The following is a 21,424-nucleotide window of genomic DNA, read 5'->3' as shown; positions in this document are numbered from 1 at the left end:
GGGGTGATAACGCTATCAAAGATTCTAAGCCAGACTCTCACTGGGGGTTTTAGGTGAGACATTTGTCTTCTGATGGCATAGAAGGCTCTGCGTGCCTTGTCTTTTAGTGCCTCTCTGGCTGGCTTGAAACTTCCTGATTGGTTGATTTCTAGGCCGAGGTAAGTGTAGCTGTTAAAAAACTATATAGAATCCGCGCTTAGGATATCCTCAGTGGTTAGTATAGCTGGCTGCAGCCTACCTCAAAACTATAATCCTAAGATTAATAGTGCAAATGAACAGATAATGGGAGGAAATGGCGCTGCCTGTAGCTTCCAAATAGGTTGGGGTAAAAGGTGCTAGGTGCAAATAAATAGTCAGCGCCCTGGTGTGACAAAGTGCTAGAGTGCAAAAATAATCCAATATATACCATATAAATGGATATGATAAAGTGTATAATGCTCACTAATCCAAAAGGTGTACGATAAAAAATATGATCAAATGTGAAACAAGGTGCTAGAGTGCAAGTGAATGTGTGTACGCAACTCCTACAATAAAAGTCAATCAATGGTAAAGCCTCAGTAAATAAATAATATAGGTGAATCCGTGTATAAATGTGTTAAAATTAAATCAATATAAAGGGCAATGATCATGAAATACAGTATAGGAAATAAAAAATAAAATGTAAAAACCAATGGGTGTACCAAAACCAATGGGGTGCCACAAATCCTCAAAATCTTGGAAATATTAAAAATTAAAAATCACAAATGTATATAAAGAAACAGCAGCAGGGACACCCACACAGACCTGAAGTGGGTGTAGAAATAAATATACCAATAAATATATATGGCAGTATGAGAACCAATATTTAGTCCATAGGATCAAAAATTAGTAAAATATAATAAACACAATTTCCGGTAAAAATCCACACTATATGGTCCACAGGGTAAGCAAATGACTGTCCCAAAAAGAAAAAACAGCTTTCCCAATAAAGTGACTTCAGTGCAGGTGATCCGGTAATTTCTTAAGGTGCTGGCTGTGGTGATCACTCGGTGCTCCCCATGCCCCCTATGCCGCACCCACCAGAAACAATTACCCCTGCAGGGGTGATAAGCCTTGGGTATAGTATCGCCTCAGATGCCTCCGGATGGTGGAAGGACTCTCCGACCGATCCCCTCTACCCTGTACGCTGTCCTATCGCCTGCCTGGGTCCACTTGTACTGTACGCCGTATGGGTACTCCGCAGATGTATGTGGGGAAGAAAGGGCCTCACATTGGCATAGTCTACCACACTGCTGCCTACATGGGAGTTTAACGTGTATCTTCCCAGAGAGTCTCCCTTGGTACGGCCATTGAGGATATAGAGCCAGAGACTGCTGCACAGATTCAGCAATTTTCTTCCATTTTTGTTGATTGTACTGTCATAGCTGTTTCTTTGTATCTGTATCAACACGTGACCGTAATTTGCAGGGCCCAGTATGTACGTGTTGCCATCAGAACTTGTATAGTCCTTTTCCCTTCCTGTTCTAACATTGAGGTCTCCAAAGATGAGCACTTGGCCCAGGGATTGGAAGTGGATTACCTCACCATAAATATCTGGTCTGAAATATGGGGACTCTGGTGGAGCAATGAATGCTGCACACAGGTAGATATTAGACTGAGAGGCAAGGATGGAGCTACTTATTCTGATCCAGATGTGGCTCTCTCCTTTTTTGATTGCATTAATGTTGTCATGTAGCTCCTCCTTATACCAGATTAGTATTCCTCCTGAGCAGCGACCCTGTTTGATGTTTTTATCCTTTTGTGCGGGAATAGAGAATTCCCTATAGCCAATAGGTACTGTTGGTTTGTCCTGTGCCCGAGTCCATGTTTCCAGGAGGATTTGCATGTCTGTCTCACATAGTCTTTGTATGAAGTCTGGATCGTATACTTTGGATCCGAAGGCCGAAGCATTCAGACCCTGAATGTTCCAGCTACTAATTACTAAAGATGACATTTTGTAGTTGTATACCTTGCAATGGGTAAATTTCCAGGGGCAAACTGGATTTTGGTTGGTTGTCTCTGTCTTTTGTGCTTTTTGAGCTCAGTTACATCAGTATATCGCATAATGTGCTGAGGAGGAGGGATCTTATCTCCTCCTCCATTTCTCTGCTTTTTAGTTGTCTTGGTGTCGGTTGTGGGGCGGGTGGTTTCCTCCATTCTTGCCATCTTTGTGGCCCTGTTTTTCCCTTTAGTTTGTTGTATTGGGTTAGTGGTGGGGCTTGGGGTCTTGTAATTGTCTGTCTGAGAATGTTTTGTGCCAGGTTCAGGGTATTGAGATCTCCCAAGAACAATGTCTTTGAATTCTCTCGCCAGGAGACTGACCCCTTGTTTGTTCAGATGTTTGTTGTCATAGAGGTGTTGGGGCATTATGAAAGGGTGCTGTGCCAGGTGAATGGAAGGTTTTGACCTGGTTTTGTATGCCAGCTCTGTTTTGATTTGCTGGGTTGTGTCATTTGATATATCCCTCCTTGGAAGAAGGGAGGACAGAATTACTTTGGACTGTGGAAATTTTTGTTGTGCAGTCTCTGTTAGTTGTAATAAATTGTCCGCAATAACTTCCTGCTGATCTTGGATGTTGTTTGTTCCGGTGTGTATGATGATATGTTTGGGGTTGGTGAAATATGGGTCGTTGATGACTCCTGTTGCCTGTTCAATTGTTGAACAGTGAATTTTGGAGACTCTTGTTCCTGGGAAGAGCCGTTTGGTGTTAAGGTATTTCCCATTTGAGTCTATTATTAAGACTATTTCAGGAGTTTGTTGCCGGTTCTTGTGCTTTGATGATGGATTGTTTGTGGTTTCCGGATTATTAGAGTTATCTTGGCTATTGTTGGGCTTTGTAATGTTAATTTTTGGGAGTTGATGAGTTCCACTAGTCTGTTGTTTGCTGATGGGTACTTTGTCTGTACAGACCATAGCCTTTGATTCTCTTTCCTGGTTGTTGATCATCATTTGTGATTTAAGTGTCATTATCTCTTCCCTCAGTTGAGTGTTTTCTTGTTGTAGCTGTTGAATTGTAGATCGAATTTCCTCTAGGATAGATTTGTGTTCAGATTTCAGTAGGGATGCACCGAAATTTCGGCCACCAAAATTATCGGCCGAAAATGAGCCTATCCCATTTCGGCCGATAATGGGTTAACATTGCCGAAATTAATATGGCCGCCTTGAGGAAGAAGGAGGGCGCAGCGCAGGGCAGGTTTTAAAAGAGCCGCCTCTGGCCGGCCGCCCGCCTCTCAATGATGTCCCTACTACTACGATCTGTGTATGAATGAAGGGACATGCCAGGTGGGAGGGCGGGGCGAGCGGCCGCTAATAGATATAACTATGTGGTCCTTCCCTGTCAGCGGGACTGTGTGTGAATGAGAACTGACCTGACACCGGGCGGGGGAAGCGGCCGCTAATAGCTGTAACTATGTCACTTCCCTGTCAGGCATATATCTCTGCTGACAGGGAAGTGAAGGCTCACATAGTAATTAGCGGCCCCCCGCCCGGTGTCAGGTCAGTTCTCATTCACACACAGTCCCGCTGACAGGGAAGGATCACATAGTTATATCTATTAGCGGCCGCTCGCCCCGCCCTCCCGCCCGGTGTGACACTTCATTCATACACAGATCGTAGTAGTGACATCACCGGGAGGCGGGCCGCCGGCCAGAGGTGCTTCTTTTGAATGAAGGACACCCGAGGAGGGACGCTGAGCCAGAGGGGGGGAGGGTGTACTGCCGAGGGGGGTGCTGAGGCAGTGGGGGGGGGGGGGGGATGGGGGAGAGCTGAGGCAGCTTACCTATGGTATTTGCATTATGAAGCATGAGGGGTTAATGTATAGTCACTGCTGGTCACTCATCTATTAGTGACCGACCAGTGGCAGTTAATTAACCCCTTTGTGCTGCATTAGTGCAACCAGTATCAGTGATAATTAACACTGGTTGCACTGATACTGGTTGCACTAATGCAGCACAAAGGGGTTAATTAACTGCCACTGGTCGGTCACTAATAGATGAGTGACCAGCAGTGACAATACATTAACCCCCTCATGCTGCATAATACAAATACCATTGGTAATTAAATTAACCTCTTGCCAACCCATCACAGTACATATACCGTGACAGGGTGGCAGCGACAGGTGTACGTCGCTGCCTGTTTTTGGTGTATGCCCCTTTTCCATCCATTTTAAATTTTTTGGGGGGAAAAAGTCATTTTCGGTTTCAGTTTTCGGCCAAGAGCATCCTGCATTTTCGGTTTCGGCCCAGAATTTTCATTTCGGTGCATCCCTAGATTTCAGTGTTTTCAGCTCTTCTCTCAGCTGGTCATTTACATTTTTGGCACTTGACTGTCTTTGAAGCTGTTCTTTGAATTCTATAAAGTCTCTCTGGAGTTGAGATAAGCAATCTCTGAGCACAGGGACATCAGGCATGTCTCTGGACAAGGTATCTGTTCCTCGTGATTTTTGACTGGAAATTTTAGATCCATATAGACCTTGGCCTGATCTTTAATTTGTGGGAAGACCTGTTTAAACTCTTCTAATCTTTCATCTGTGCCATGATGGTGCCATTGTGATATATGTTCAGGGTGAGTACCACACACTCATCCTCATCATCCCTGACCTTGATCTGCCGGCCCATGCAGATGCCTCCTTTTGTAATATTCTTGTAAAATGTACAGAAAGCTGTATGCCAGGCTTCAGTGTACTCAGTATGGAATATCAAATTCGTTATCTTTCTGCCATGTTCACTATTGGAAAAGTCAGCAGAGTCTCTGGATTTTGCTTAAGTTGTTCCTTTTTTATGGCTTTCTTTGTATGTTTGCTCTTTCCTTCCTCTGAATAAACAATCTCCAAAACATCAGACCCCCCGCTGACTTTGGCTTGTGGAGTCTGTGTTCGGGGTATGTTCTTTGTTCTGTTCCATTTTAAGTACAGAAATGTGCTTAAAAATATATGTATAATTTCTTTATATTTGTTTGTTGTTTGTGTTCTAGTAGTAGCCCTACCTTGTGTCCTTGTTTGCTTGAATCCTCAGCCTTTGATGCTCTCTGATGCTGGATACTCGTCTACTGGATGGTCTTGGAGTTTTTTGCACTTTTGTCTTTATTCTCTTGTTTTCCGTTAAATTCCATTCAATTATTTCTTCTTGTTCATCTCTGTTTTGCATGTAGTTTCAGATTTTCTAGGTTTGTCTTTGCAATTTTGCCCATTGCAAGGTATAAAAAGATAAAGTTTTCAGGAGCACATCTTTAGTGCTGTCTCTCTCTCTCTCTCTCTCTCTCTCTCTCTCTCGTCCTCTCTCGCCCTCCATCTCTCTCGCCCTCCATCTCTCTCTCTCTCTCTTTCATCCCTTTCTTTTACTCTCGCCCTCTTTCTTTTTTTCTCTACCTTTTCCTTTTCTTCTTTTAGTTCTCTCTCTCTCTCTCATTATTTTCTTTCTTTTTGTTATCTCTCAACCCTTTCTTTTACGCTCTTTTTGCAGGTGGACATTCTCTCGTTCTCTCTCTTTTGTTTTTCTCTCTCTCTTTTGTTTTTCTCTCTCTCTCTCTCTCTCTCTTTAGTTCTCTCTCTCTCTCGTTCTCTCTCTCTCTCTCTCTCTCTCTCTCATTCTCTCTCTCTCTTTAGTTCTCTCTCTCTCTCGTTCTCTCTCTCTCTCGTTCTCTCTCTCTCTCGTTCTCTCTCTCTCTCTTTAGTTCTCTCTCTCTCTTTCTCTCTTTTAGTTCTCTCTCTCCTATTTAGTTCTCTCTCTCTAGTTCTCTCTCTCTCTCTCTCTCTCTAGCGCTTTCTCTCTATAGCTCTCTCTCTTTAGCGCTCTCTCTCTCTCGTTCTTACTCTCTCACTTTCTTATTTCTTTTAGATATCTTTCTCTCTCTCCCTCTCTCACACTTTTTTTTTTTTTTTTTTTTTATTCTCAATCTCTATATATTCTTTCTTTATTTTCTCCTTTTCTGCTTTCTCTCTCCTTCTCTCTCTTTACATCACTCTATATTTCTCTCTCTCTCTCTTTCATCCCTTTCTTTTAATCTCACCCTCTTTCTTTTTTTCTCTATCTTTTCCTTTCTTTTCTTTTCTTCTTTTAGTTCTCTCTCTCTCTCTCTCATTATTTTCTTTCTTTTTGTTCTCTCTCAACCCTTTCTTTTACGCTCTTTTTGCAGGTGGACATTCTCTCGTTCTCTCTCTTTCGTTTTTCTCTCTCTCTCTAGTTCTCTCTCTTTCTTTCTCTCTTTTAGTTCTCTCTCTCTCTCTCTCCTTTTCCTAATTAATTCTTTCTCTCTCTCTAGTTCTCTCTCTTTAGCTATCTCTTGAGCTCTCTCTCTCACTCTCTTTAGCTCTCTCTCTCTTATTAGCTCTTACTCTCTCACTTTCTTATTTCTTTTAGATATCTTTCTCTCTCTCCCTCTCTCACACTTTTTTTTTTTATTCTCAATCTCTATATATTCTTCCTTTTTAATTTCTCCTTTTCTGCTTTCTCTCTCCCTCTCTCTCTTTACATCACTCTATATTTCTCTCATCTTTCTTTTCTTCTTTCTCCCTCTGTCCATCTCTTTTTTTTTTTTTTTTTTTGTATCCCCATCTAACGATCTGTCTCCTCATCTCTTAGGCTTTGAGATTCTGAACCCTGAGGTCTTGTTCCGGATAAAGAAGGTGAAGGATCTGTACATTGACATCTCTGACGCGGACAGGACGGTCACCAATTCAGGTGAGAGGAGATCTGCCACTGAGACTGTATCAGAAGTGGTTCTTGTTTCACAAATACACCATTAGTACAGCCGTGGCCAAGTTTTGAGAATGACACAAATATAAATTTTCACAAAGTCTGCTGCTTCAGAGTTTTTAGATCTTTTTTTTCAGATGTTACTGTTCATAAGTGTCAATATTTGCAGTGTTGACCCTTCATTTTCAAGACCTCTGCAATTCTCCCTGGCATGCTGGCAATTAACTTCTGGGCCAGACCCTGACTGATGGCAGTCCATTCTTGCATAATCAGTGCTTGGAGTTTGTTAGACTTTGTGGTGTTTTTAGCCACTTTAAGACCGCTCACTGTCCTGCACTGCGGCTCTACTATGTCCAGCGACGTAGACCTACGTTGTTGGACTCCTAGTGGTGTCGGCAGCGCGCTCCCGCTGTGTTTAGACCCAGCGGGAGGCGGGTCGGAGGTGGAGAGGCGGCAATCACCGCCTCTCTTCCCCAGGTGGCGGGGAAAGTGTGAGAAGATCCGCCCGCTTATGTAAACAAAGCAGATGGATCTTCTCTGTGACAGACAGGGAGAGATCACAGGATTCAGCATAGCTGAACCTGCGATCTCTGTCTGTGTCACAGAACCCCCTCCCCCCACACACGTCAGTAAGCATGAGGCATACATTTAACCCCTGGATCACCAACAGTGTTAACCCCTTCCCTGCCAGTGTCAGGAGTCCAAACTGTCCCCCTGCAATGTCACAGTCCTGCAAATAATCGCAGATCGCCGCCATTACTAGTAAAAAAAAAAGAAAACAATAAAAATGACAAATCTTTCTCGTAGTTAGTAAACGTGATAACTTTTGCGCAAACCAAACAAAATACACTTTTTTAGCTACATGTCTTTGACAAAAAAATTCTCCTTCCTGACCAGGGCATATTTTGCGATTCGGCACTGCGTTACTTAACGGACAATTGCGCAGACGTGCGATGTTGTACCCAAACTAAATTTACGTCTTTTTTTCCCCCACAAATAGAGCTTTCTTTTGGTGGTATTTGATCACCTGTGCGATTTTTTTTTTATTTTTTGAAAAAAAGAGCGACCATTTTGAAAAAAACAAAAACAATATTTTTCACATTCTGATATACATTGCCAAAAAAAAAAAAAAATTTAAAATCTAAATTTTTTAACATTTTAGGCCAATTTGTTTTCTGCTACATATTTTTGGTAAAAAAAAAAAAAAATACATTTTGGCCTAAATATATGACAAAAATTGAATATATTGGATATTTTTTAACAGTCAAAGTAGAAAATGTAAATTTTTCGCAAAATTTTCACTCTTTTTTTTATTAATATCGCAAAAAATAAAAAGCGCAGAGGTGATCAAATACCACCAAAAGAAAGCTCTGTTTGTGGGAAAAAAAAGACGTAAATTTAGTTTGGGTACTGCATTGCATGACCGTGCAATTGTCAGTTAAAGTCATGCAGTGCCAAGTTGAAAAAAGTGGCCTGGTCATTGAGCAGCAGAATCTTCCGGTCTTAAAGTGGTTAAAGCGGAGTTCTGGCCTCGGAAAAGTTTTTTTAGAAGAAAATACCCCCGGGACAGTCAGGGCTAGTGCATTCCATAATAGATAGCCTCTGAACTGTCCCAGGTCACACTTACCTTTTAGAAGAAATACTTACCTTGAAAATTTCTTGTCCAGCTCTGCCATCTCAGGTGTCGGCAGCTGAAACCAGGTGTCCTCTTCCGTGTCCTCTTTATGCCAGAATGCCCTGCACCGGCCCTGCTCGTCAGTTCCGGTGCAGGCACACAGGAACTGTCTAAGCACTGACACAAGTGCGAAACATGTCAGCTGTTTTTGTTCCTGTACCTCTGCATGTTGTATGAATTTTATCCACTTCAATAAACGTGAATTGCTTTGGAGTGCGGCCGTCCAGACATCTTTTGTTTCTACATGTTATGCATACAGAGCCAGTGCGGTGTCTTTTTCATTGTTTGTTCCGGGATTTTTGATTTACATTAAAATACATTTCTCTTATGTTTGACGGACACAGCATCCACCCCTCTGTTGGCTTTCTTCTGACACTGCTTGTAACAAAAGCGCCTATAGCTGAGAGTGGTAGTATCCCCCCTGGGACTGCCCCATAGCCGTATTCAAGGTTTTTCCTGCCTAGTGTCCTACTCCTGTAGGGGGCAGTATAACCCAATGGTCAAGAAGATAAGGAACTGTGTACGTCAATGAACATCAGAGAAAAGGATTCTACGTTAAGTCAAAAATCCCATTTTTCCATCCGTCTGGAGGATTGAATCGGTTGAAAACGTACAGGCCGTCCGCCTTCATCTGATCTCCCATAGAGGAGAGCGGGGCTCTGACAGGTCCGTCTCAGCACAGTGAGTAGAGAACGGACCTTTCATCTGCCTACTTAGCGGGGATCAGCAGGTCGATCTTTCTGAGCAAAACAGGGTCAGCCGGGTGGAACACCCGTGTGAAAGGATCCTTGGAAATGCACTCGCCCCTGTATGTGCAGGCAGACAGATTACACTGACAGTCTGCAGGAGACCTGCATGCGTCAACGATCTGCGGATCATGGGTGCAATGCTTTCTGGGCTCCTAAAAAAACAAAAGGTAAATGCACATTTTTCTATCGTCCATTGACAGACGCAGCCTCATCTTCATTAGCCATTGGGTTATGCTGCCCCCTGCAGGATTAGTTCTAGGCAGGAAAAAACGAAATCTCCACGACCACGGGGCCGTCCCCACAGGCATAACCCACACACTCTCTGCTCCAGCGAACCAGTTTTGTTTCTGCCTAGAGAAGGAGTAGGACCTAGTTTTCCTGCTGGGACTTCAGTCTCAGTTTTCTCAGTTTTCTATTCTTTTCTGAATATTTTGTTTTATTTCTCTTTACTCACTTTGCTAGCTAGTGTTCAGGGGATCCTTCTGGTGATCTGCAAGCAATGCCGACTGGGGTTTCGCACTGGATAATCTAGGTCCTTAAGGTTTCCCCAGCCTGGCCTACGAGCGTGAGCAGGTTATAGTCCCGCACTAAGCCTCACCACGATGGTGCCCCTTTTCCAGATGGGGACGAGTCTGCGAGTGGATGTCTCGCCAGGAAGCGACCAGCGTACCCCTCGGTTTGCAGTACACCCACTTCGAGTAGGAGGTGGTCTTCTTGGAGCAGAGCCCACCCGGTCCATGGTATGGTGAGTAAATGTGACCCCCCCCCTTGCCCTTTGGGGGGATGTGGGCCCTCTCCTGGGGATAATAGGACATGGACTTCCTAGAAGATCCCCCTGGCCTGTCGGGTACCCGGCCCTGTGCCCTGTCTCCCTCTCCCGCCCCCACAGGGGGCTATGTAACTGGGGTGCCTGTCGTCATGAGGGGGGTGGAAATTTTACCTTGATTCTTGCTGGGTCTGGTTGTAGATCCTTGAGGCCTTCATTTTGGGGGTCCCTGGCCGCATGGCACGCCATGGGCGCCACCATCTTAATTGTGGGCAATGTATAATTTTTTTCCCATTGACTTGTATGGGGCAGCCATTTTCCCTGTGCTTCCTATTTAATTGCTTTGGCATCCATTTTTGTGTAGTCCTATGGATTTAAACAGGCAGCGTGACCTTTCACATCCAGGCCGAGGTCACTTCCTGTGATTCTTCTTCCACCGTCCAATTCAGGAGGTTTTTCTCTGGAGTTGGTACAGTACTGGGGTCTTTGTGGGCATATCCCTGCACACTCTGCTGTCAGTGTATATTTAAGGGGGAGTCCGCAGGCCACTGCGATCGGTGGTGGAAACCGCGATCGGCGCTTCCTAAAATGACAGTACTCCAGTTTTCTGTTACATTGATTATGGAGTCCCAGGCTGCAAATTCACCCTCAGACCCGCTCAGTGCGACACCCGGACCGTCCAGATCGCAGATTTCAGCAGCTTTGGAAAGCCTGGTGACAAAAGTTGATTTTGTAATGAAAAAGGTTACTAGCCAGAAACTGCCTCTTCCTTCTCCACCATTGGTGGGGTCCTCTGATTCAGAGGCTGATATGGTCGCCACGGACGCCCCCCTACCTGAGGGGTCGCTGTCCTCGCAATCAGATGGTGAAGAGGACCGTCTTCTTCAGCTGCAGCATGGGAATGCGCTCTGGTGGTGTTTGCTTCAGTAAGGGAAACTTTAAAATTGGCAGATGAGCCCACACCGGCAGGGACGCGGGTGTCTTTTGGCTCCCGCAACAACCAAAAGTCGGACAAGGTTTTCCCTTGTCCCAAGACTTTTCATGATATTGGTAATGATCAATGGCGGTGCATCAACCACGTGCTAGTAGTGCCTAAGCTCTTTAAACGCCTGTATCCGTTTGTTGAGACGGTTTCCAACCGTTGGACTGTGCCACCTAAGGTGGACCACCCTGTCTCCAGGTTGAACAAATCTACTATTGTGCCTGTGGAAGATTCCCCAGTTTTTATGGATCCGGTGGACAGGCGGGTGGAATCCCTTTCCCGCCATCTTCATGTGTTGGCGGGTTCTCTTCTACAACCGGTTTTTGTATCTGTTTTAGTATCGCAAACGGTTACAGAATGGATTAAGGTTCTGAAAGGGAACTTGGACCCTGACATAGTTCCCCCGGAGCTGATGGAACTTATGGACCAGATGGCTCAGGACCTGGTGTTCCTGCGTGATGATGCGTCCCTGGATGGGGCTCCCCTGGTGGCCAGAGTTTCGGCTGTGGGGATTGCCCTCCGGCGCATGGTTTGGCTGAAGAGCTGGTCGGCTGACCAGGCTTCCAAAAAAGCCCTGACAGATCTCCCTTTTCTGGGAGAGCGTTTGTTTGGCGAATCACTGGATGAGTTGACCAAGGGTCTGACTGGCGGGAAGAGTACTCTTCTAACTCAATCCTCCAAAGGTAAAACACCCCGTGCTAAGTGGGGACCTTCTTTTACCGCTCAGATGTTTTTTTCGTGCCTCCGGGGTGCAAGAAAAAATGTAAGCTTCTGGAGGGACTAAGAAGCACTGGGGCAAGCCCAAGACCAGTCAGTCCGGTTCTGCGGAGAAGTCCTCTTCAGCATGAATGGGCTGCTTCTGGGGTGGGGGGATGTCTGCGTTTCTTTCAGGAACCCTGGAACTTCATTCATTCAAGACAAATAGGTTCGCAAACTGATTAGTTCCGGGTACAAGATCGAATTTTGGTCCCGGCCGGTGGACAGGTTTTTTCAGTCAAATCTTCACCTGTCTCCGGATCATTTGAAAGATCTCCGGGAAGCTGTGCAGGATCTCCTGGCTCAAGGAGTGATTGTGTTGGTTCCTCCGCAGGAACGGTCTCAAGATTTTTATTCAAACCTGTTCACAGTGCCCACAAAAGGGGGCAAGGTGCGTCCAATCCTGGATCTCAAGGCTCTGAACAGCTTTGTGCGGGTGCAAAAGTTTCGAATGGAGTCCATTCGGTCACTGGTGGCATCTTTGAATCAGGGGGATTTTCTGGCCTCCATCAATATCAAAGATGCGTATGTTCGCGTTCCCATATTCGAGGGACATAATCGTTTCCTTTGTTTTGTGGTGGCCGAGGAGCACTTTCAATTTGTGGTGTAACTCTTTGGTCTCGCCTCCGCTCCCAGAGTTTTTACCAAGGTCCTGGCCCCTGTGCTGGCCTTGTTACGTCAGCGAGGTGGGATATTATGTGCATTTATTATTTTTTTTAAAAAGGGGAACTTATCCTTAACCACTTGCCGACTGCCCGCCGCAGATCTAATACGGCAGGCTGGCTCGACTGCGTGAACCGCCATACCTGTACGGTGGTTCGCGGAAACACTCCTGGGGGCGAGCGTGCACCACCGGAGGCATGCGCCCGCCCACCCCCACTAGGCAGCAAAGATGCCGATCCACGGGGCACCCGCGATTGCCCCCCTGCTGAGAGAACGACGGACTGCTGTTGTAAACACAGCTGACCGTTGTTCTCTCTGAAATGATCACAGAGCACCTGTGATCCTCCTATTTAGGATCTCAGGTCTCTGTGTTAATTTCAGAAGTCCCTCCCCCATACAGTTAGAAAACGCCCCCTAGGCATACATTTAACCCTTTGATGGCCCCTGGTGTTAACCCCTTCCTGGCCGTGTCATTATTACAGTAACAGTGCATATTTTTCGCACTGATTACTGTAGTAATGTCACTGGTCTCCCCTAAAAGTGTCAAAAATGTCAGGGGTCCGATCTGTCCGCCGCAATGTCGCAGTCCTGCTGGAAATTGCAGATCGCCAAATTACTAGTAAAAAAAATAAATAAAAATGACATCAGTCTTCCCCCTAGTTTGTGGACATTGTAACTTTTGAGCAAACCAATCTATATATACGCTTATTGAGTTTTTTTTTAACAAAAATATGTAGCAGAATACATATTGGCCTAAAATGATGAAAGAATTAGATTTTTTTAATTTTTTGGGGGAATGTTATATAGCAGAAAGTGAAAAATTCTCTTTTTTTTTTCAGAATTGTCGCTCTTTTTTTTGTTTATAGCGCAAAAAATAAAAACCGCAGAGGTGATCAAATGCCACCAAAAGCTCTATATGTTGGGAAATAAAGGAAATCAATTTTATTTGGGTACAGCATCGCACGACCGCGCAATTGTCAATTAAAGTGACACAGTGCCGAATTGCAGAAAATGGCCTGGTCATTAAGGGGGCAAATCCTTTCCAGTCCAGAAGTGGTTAAGGCTTGGTTCACATCAAAGGGCGCAACTAAGCTCAAACACATTCCCGCACATTTAGGACAGCCTATTCTTTTCAGTAGGCTGCCCTACGCACGAGAAATGCAGAAAAAGTCCCAAACTCCTTTGCAAAAATGTGTCGCATCGAAACGAACGGTGCTGCGGCCCGTGGATGAAAACAGTGCATTTGTAGATGTTTGGGGGTGTTAAATGGCAGCTCGCTTCTCTGCGTGTCAGGAAAGTGCACGATTTTGCGCATGTTCCTGACTTACAGTAGTGTGAACCTAGCATAGGGGGTCACTGGGTCATTGTGCGTGCGGCATTTTTAAGGTTTAATCCAAACCTTTAAATACACGGATAATAATGGAACAGTTTTACATGCCAGAGGATTTGTTTTGCTGCCTGACCAGTCCTGAGATTTGCACAGCTCTTCACCACAGCACAGCTCTGTCTGGCACGGGAGGTGACCTGATTTTTCTCTGTTGCACTTTAGTAAAACATACAGGTATTGTGTCCCTCCCCCAGCCTGTGATTGGACAGTAAGGAGCACATCTTTGTCACTCTGTTCCTCCTATCAGCATGTCCCTTGTTAGCACATGTGCACTGATTGGTTCCTTGTGCTGCTACTCTTTTTCCTATTCTGAGCTCTGCTGGACAGAGCTTGCAAGAGGCTGATACTCTGTCAAATTCAGGTGCTTACACCACTCTTGTGCTTAACCGCTTCCGGACCACCCACCGTGTATTTACGGCGCTAATTTGACATTAATTGCCGGAGTTATGGCAGCAGATAGCTGCCATAACCCCGGTATTTTCCTACACGGCGAGCAGTCCCCTTTCACGTAAAAGTGGTCCCAATGGTAGATTCGCCGCGGAATCACTTTTATGGGCGGCGGGAGAGGTGCCCCCTCCCCCCGCCGCTTCCCGGTCATATTCCCCACTTACCGGAGCGTTCAGTAGCGGGGAAAACCATTCAATCCTCTCTGGTGCTCAGTAGGAAGTTGAGTGAGGACAAGATGGCACGACTCTATGCCCTTGGAGGACTGGAGCAACGTCAGACGTCACTTCCTACTAACGGCCTTAAAGATCCAAATATTTATTAAATAAAAAAAAAAAAAAAATACTTTTTTTTTTTCATTGCTTTTAAGTATAAATGTGAGATCTGAGGTCTTTTTGACCCCCCAGATCACACCGGTCATGCTTATTTGGATTACAAGGGATGTTTACATTCCTTTTTAATAGGAATAAAAGTGATCAAAATAATTTTTTTTTAAAGGGACAGTGTAAAAATAAAAAGTAAAATAAATAAGGAAAAAAAATAATTGAAAGCGCCCTGTCCCTCTGAGCTTACGCGCAGAAGGGAACGCATGCGCAAGTCGCGCCCACATATGTAAACAGTGTTCAAACCACACATGTGAGGTATCGAAGTGATTGTTAGAGTGAGAGCAATAATTCTAGCACTAGACCACCTCCTCTGTGACTCTAAACTGGTAACCTGTAAATTTTTTTAAAGCGTTGCCTATGGAGATTTTCAAGCACCATAGTTTGTCGCCATTACACAAGCGTGCGCAATTTGTAAGCATGACATGTTCGGTATCTATTTACTCAGCTTAACATTATCTTGCACATTCTAGAAAAAAATTGGGCTAACTTTTACTGTGTTCTTAATTTTTAATTAAAAAATGTGTATTTTTTCCCCCAAAAAATTGCATTTGTAAGACCGCTGCGCAAATACGGTGTCACATAAAGTATTGCAACGATCTCCATTTTATTCTCTAGGGCAGTGATGGCAAACTTTGGCCCCCCAGATGTTTTGGAACTTAATTTCCCAAGATGCTCATGTACTCTGCAGCGTAGGGGAGCATCATGGGAAATGTATTTCCAAAACATCTGGGGTTCCAAGGTTCCCCATCACTGCTCTTGGGTCTCTGCTAAAAAAGATTTATAATGTTTGGGGGTTCTAAGTAAATTTTCTAGCAAAAAATACTGATTTTTACTTGTAAACAACAAGTGTCAGAAATAGGTTTGGTCCTTAAGTGGTTAATCAAAAAACAATGATTAATGTGAAAAATGATTACAAAGCTGCATTCATTTGTGTGTTTGATATCTGCCCGGAGTTCAGCTTTACCATAGAAGGTTGGAGTAGCGGAGATGTGTCAGAATGAAGGTCACTGTGTTCTTTCCTTTCCTTCCACAGCGTGTTCTCAGAGAGAATCGGACACAGGAGTGAAACAAGAGCCCCGGCCCAACCTGGATTCATGCCGGAGGAGAGGAGGGAAGACCAACAGACACCCAGGTGAGACTTTCCGCAACGGAGCCTCCTGATTGGTCTCCGTTGTATGTGTAGAGGGGCCTTCAAAGCTGACCTCCAGCCTTCCCTTCAGTCTTACAGGCTCCTCTCCTGTAATGAAATTACTCCGATTGCACTGCACACTGTGAGCTTCTAACGATATGCATTAGAAGCTGCAGCAAGTCTGGTAGAGCCCTTAAAAAAAATATGTGCAAAATGAAACATGTAACCAGTGTACTGAAAACAATATACAAAAACACAAATGGTTAAAGTCTCTCAAATAATAGCTGTCTGCTTCAACTTCAAAAGCATATGTGATAGGCAAATCCGTGATGAAGTGATAACATGACAAAGACAGATGGTGCTTCAAACAAAACATTCAAATATTGCTGTGCTTGGGTGGCCTCTTACCGCAAAACAATCAAATAGTGACTTGTAACTTTTCACAGTGGCAATAAGGTGAAATGATGACACCCGGTGGTAAAGATGGATTCTTACCAGATTTTAGGGAGGTATGAGCTTGTAACTGTTGAGCAGAAGATCCGATGTCAGAAGAGCATGGAGTGGTGCACTCTAGCTGTGATTCCCCTGGACCTATCCGCTCCACAAATGTATGAGTCTTAACAGTCTGGTCCAAAGAGGAAGTTACTGCCTGAGCTTGAGGGCCTCCAGAACCACACTGCACATCTGTGATAGGCAGTGTGTGTTGGGTCCACATATGTCTGGGTTCAGGCCCTCAGATCCTTGAGCCTGCAATACAGTGAAAAGGTTCCACACCAGGAACAGGCTATCCTTTGCACCAGACACAAAATGGCTGCTGTCATCTGTGAACATGAGACCGGTCAGATCCTGGTAGTGACTATTGAGAATGGCAAGGAGATTTCCTGTACAAACCTCCCACAAGTAGATACTCTCCCCCAATCCCCTCCGCCAAGTACAGTCCACTAGGATAGGGCGCTAGACAGGTGACTGGCCCCAGGCACACTATCTTCTGCTGCAGCTGGTCCTTTCTCTGCAGCTCCCACACATTGATGCCGTTTTCATGACATCAGTTGAGAGACAACTTTGTAACACTAACGAGTCATGTGACGCCACGGAGGGACAAGGGCTGATTGGACCCAATTTGGACATTTTCACTTAGGGGTGCACTCACTTTTGTTGCCAGCGGTTTAGACATTAAGGCTCCTTTCTCAAGTCGTCTTCCAGGACAGCCCATGAGACCTAGGGCTCCTCCTACGAGGACAGGAAACACATTAAAACCAATCAGATAAAAAGGCGGCCCTCTGGTCCTCACCTTCAGTATTAGTGTTTCCTCCGGACAGGGGGTAACCTGTTCCTGCAACTACTCCTGATCTCATGGACTGTCCTTGAAGACTAGGAAAAAGATGCATCTTCTCCTGCCCAAGTGCGGTACCCCTACTTACTGGCATAGGGGTGACCGCTTTGTCTCCTGTATCTCAGTGGTCTGGGGAAGACAGGACCGTGGATGTCGTCAAGGATCGCAGGGGGAGTCCTCTTCCATTCCTGGCGGCGTCCTTGGCACAGCGGGGAGCTGTGTCCCCATGACGCCGCCGATTCAGAGAAGGGAGAGCGGCCTGCAGATTTGAATCCGGCGATACGAACGGAGAGGGCGGAACTCCTGCGTTCCACCCTTGCCCTAGGAAGTGACGCACATCCACGGGCACCGGAAACAGCGGTTCCAATTTCCATGGCGCGAACAGGAGACTCTGGGCGGCTGGTGTGAGGTGAAGACCCAGCAGAGGCTGCGGACTACCAGACAGAGCAGGATGGGTTCCACGGGAGTATCTGCTCAGGCGGTAGAAGTAGGCTCTGGCACCGACACCTCCCAGGTAAGCGATGGGAGTCTTCCCTCTCTGCAGATACCTGTTTGGGGGTCTTTTCCTTTCCCTTCCCTTTAGTTAAATAGGGGTTGGTGAAGGGGGCACTATTTCTCTACCCTATACACGGTGTGTGGGAGGTAAAATTTTGGGGGTCATAACTCAATTGATAATCATGTTTTTTGTTATAGACCAAGGCTCAGGACAAGGTCCAGTTGCAGCCCCCCCCCCCCCCCCCCCAAAAAGAAATGTGCAGTTTGCGGGACTAAGCTAAGTTCCACATGGAGCAAAACGGTGTGCCGCACATGTTTTGATAATCTGGTTAAGGATGACTCTACTGTATCCACCCAGAGGATGTTGACTTTGGTCAGGGATGAGCTAACTTCAACCTTTAGCTCTTTTAGGACCCTCATGGATAGATTACAGACTCCAGTACAGGCCCCTGTACAATCTCAGGCCCCTACATCTGTGTCTAAACCAACACAGAGAGTGTATGGTGACGACACAAGGGAAGAATCTGAGTCCCCTTATTCCTCATTTGAGGAGTCTGGATCAGGGGAGGAACCCAGGGAGAGGGAATCCAGTGGGAGTTCCAGATACAAATTATCACTTGAAGATGTGGATGAATTGCTTAAGGCAGTGTATGTTACACTGGAAATTGAAGAGGAGAAGGTGCAATTATCTAAGCATGATCTTATGTATGCAACACATAAGAAAAAGGCTAGAGTTTTCCCTGTACACAGCTCCTTGCTAGATATAATCAAGCTGGAATGAGAAAATCCTGAAAGGAAACCATTTTTTTTCCAATAACTTAAAAAGGAGGTTTCCCTTTGATGACAGCAAAGAACAACCATGGAATAAAATTCCAAAACTAGATGCCCCTCTTTCAAAAATTTCAAAGAGTACAGATCTGGCATTTGAGAACAGGGGTTCACTTAAGGACCCAATGGACAAAAGGACTGACATCATGTTACGCAGGGCTTGGGAGGCCTCAGTTATGAGTCTGAAACCAGCTTTAGCATCTACCCGTGTAGCCATCACACAGGTAGGTTATGGCTTTCACAGATTCAATCCCAACTATTGGCTGGGACGCCTAGGGATCAGATTGTTAAATCTTTCCCCCTTCTATTTCATGCAGTGGGTTTTTTGGCTGATTCATCCGCTAAGTCGGTTAGAATGAAAGCCAGAACCTCAGCTTTGGCAAATTCGGCCAGGAGAAGTCTCTGGCTCAAATCATGGTCTGGTAAATATGCTTCCAAACTGCGCCTCTGTGGTCTCCCCTTTACAGGTGACCATCTCTTCGGCCCTGGGCTGACAGAAGCTCTGGAACATACTGCTGACAGAAAGAAGTAATTTCCAGAAAATAAAAAATCCCCATATACCCGGAATTTTATTCAGAAAAGGGGCAGACAGCAAGGGCCATGTGAGGTTCAGGCCAGGTCCAAGAAACACTGGACTGGCAACAAAGGTTGGCGTAGGGGGAGCATCTTGTTTAACCCTTCTCAACACCCCTCCAAACCGCAATGACTCCTTTCACAGAGTGGGTGGAAAATTAAGGGCCTTCCTCCCACAGTGGAAGGAAATTACATCAAGCCCTTTTATTTTGGACCTAGTGTCCACAGGGTACAGACTAGAATTCAATTCCCAACCCTCAGAGAAGCTATTAATTACCAGTCAACCCAGGGATTGAGCCAAAGCAGCTGCTCTAAGTCTCCCGATCAGAGACTTAGTAGATCAAAGGGTGTTGATACCTGTTCCAAAGGAGGAACAGGGCAAAGGGTTTTACTCCCACATTTTTGTGATAAGAAAACCCTCTGGGAGTTATCGATTGATTTTAAATCTACGTACTTTAAATCTCTCGATAAGGTACAAGAATTTTCGCATGGAATCGGTGCATTCCATAGGAAGCCTGCTGTATCCAAAATGTTTCACGGCAACAATAGACTTAAAGGATGCTTATTTTCACATCCCCATTCACCTGGCTTACCAGAAGTTCTTACGGCTAGCAGTGAAGATAGGGCCGGAAGTCAGACACTATCAATTTCAGGCGCTGCCCTTCGGGTTATCCTCAGCCCCTCGTATCTTCACCAAGCTCCTGGGGGAAGCTTTAGCCCCGCTGAGACAGAGGTCCATTATGATCATCCCCTACCTGGACGACCTCCTAGTAGTGGCGGATTCAGATCAGAAACTGGAAAAGGACCTCCAGACAGTTAAGGAGTTCCTTGGGTCACTGGGATGGATGGTCAACAAACAGAAATCTTGCTTAACACCCTCCCAGAGAGTGACCTATCTCGGACATGAGATCTCCTCTCTGGATCAGAAGATTTTTCTCCCAAAACTCAAAATTTTAAAGATGTTTCAAATGGTGGCTTCTTTACAAACCAACCAGTGGGTCTCACTCAGGGACATCACAAGAGTCATAGGCCTCATGACCTCCCGTTTTCCGGCTGTCCCTTGGGCATGGTATCAACAGCGTCTCCTCCAATGATTCCTGTTAAAAAACTGGGACAGATTTACAGATTCCTTGGAACTGAAGGTGAAAGTTCCCCCCAGGGTAAAAAGAACCCTATGGTGGTGGAAATCGCCACTTCACCTGACGAGGGGGTTGAACTGGGTTATCCAAGTATCACAAAGATCAACCACAGACGTGAGCTCTTCCGGGTGGGGGACACATCTCCAGAGCCAACTAGCACAGGGAGAATGGTCCCCGCTAGAAGCACAGACCACGTCAAATCAGAAAGAGCTCATGGCAGTACAAAAAGCCTTAGAGGTCTTTCAGATAGACATAAAGGGAAGTCATCTGCAGATTCGATCCGACAACATATCAACGGTGGCGTACCTTAACAACCAGGGAGGTACACGGAGTCTGGGATTGCAGTTCATAGCCCAGAAAATATTCTCTTGGGCCGAGATGAATCTTGCCTCCATTTCAGCTATTCATCTGAAGGGGACTCAGAATGTCTTAGCAGACCACCTCAGCCGCCACCAGGTGTGTCGGGACAATTGGTCCTTCAACCCAAAGGACTTTGCAGAAGTTGCGGCTAAGTGGGGTTTACCAGAAGTGGACCTCTTTGCAGCAAACAAACAGCAAAACAAAGAGGTTTTTTTCCCTGAACCAATGGGATCAATCCCTGGGGATTGACACCTTTGCGAACCCCTGGTCTTTCAAACTCTGCTATGCCTTCCCTCCAGTCAGGCTAATCTCGGAAGTCCTCCGAAAATTTCTCCAGGAGGATACCGATCTGATTCTAATAGCTCCCTTTTGGCCCAAAAGGCCGTGGTTTTCACGCCTACAGGCCTTAACCTCCAAACCTTCAATAACTTTGCCTTTGAGACAGGACCTGTTGACTCAGGGTCTGGTATCCCATCCGCACATCACGTCCCTGAAACTGACAGCTTGGTATCTGAAGAGCAGATACTAAGTTCCCAAGGATTCTCAGACAAGGTGGTGAAGACCTTGATCAATTGTCAAAATCCTGTCACAAGAGCAATATATTACAAAATGTGGAGGAGATTTAACTCTTGGCTGGCTGACAATTGTAGACCATCCCCTATGTGCCGTCTATTCTGGAATTTTTTCAAGCGGGCGTTGATAAGGGACACTGCCTTAGTACTTTGAAAGTGCAGGCTGCTGCCATTAGTACTTTTCTCCTGTATTCCCTTCGGGAAAATGCCATTATAGCTAGGTTCTTTAAGGCAATCGCCCAAGCTAAGCCTATAGTTGTCAGAACATGTCCAACTTGGAACCTATCCCTGGTCCTTCAAGCCTTAGTAACAGTCCCTTTCGAACCCTTGAAGGATTTAACAGAAAAACGACTCACTCTGAAAGCTGCATTCCTGATTGCAGTGACGTCAGCTCGAAGAGTCAGTGAGTCGCAGGCCCTCTCAATTAGGGAGCCTTTTCTTATGATTTTTGAGGATAGAATAGTGTTAAAAACCGAT

General features: G+C 45.4%; 1 protein-coding gene across 1 annotated transcript in view; it reads left to right on the top strand.

The window, feature by feature from the left end:
• LOC309550888 (uncharacterized protein) overlaps nt 1–21,424 on the top strand; it is a 118,174-nt gene that overhangs the window by 2,783 nt on the left and 93,967 nt on the right. The window contains exons 3-4 of the mRNA XM_082251270.1: nt 6,597–6,695; nt 15,552–15,650. Coding sequence (XP_082107396.1) covers nt 6,597–6,695; nt 15,552–15,650 — 198 coding nt within the window. The remainder of the gene's footprint in view (nt 1–6,596; nt 6,696–15,551; nt 15,651–21,424) is intronic.

Source organism: Pelophylax lessonae (genome assembly GCF_965119305.1).
Source record: "Pelophylax lessonae genome assembly, chromosome: 3".
Classification (NCBI taxonomy): domain Eukaryota; kingdom Metazoa; phylum Chordata; class Amphibia; order Anura; family Ranidae; genus Pelophylax; species Pelophylax lessonae.
This window is presented reverse-complemented; position numbering and strand designations above follow the sequence as displayed.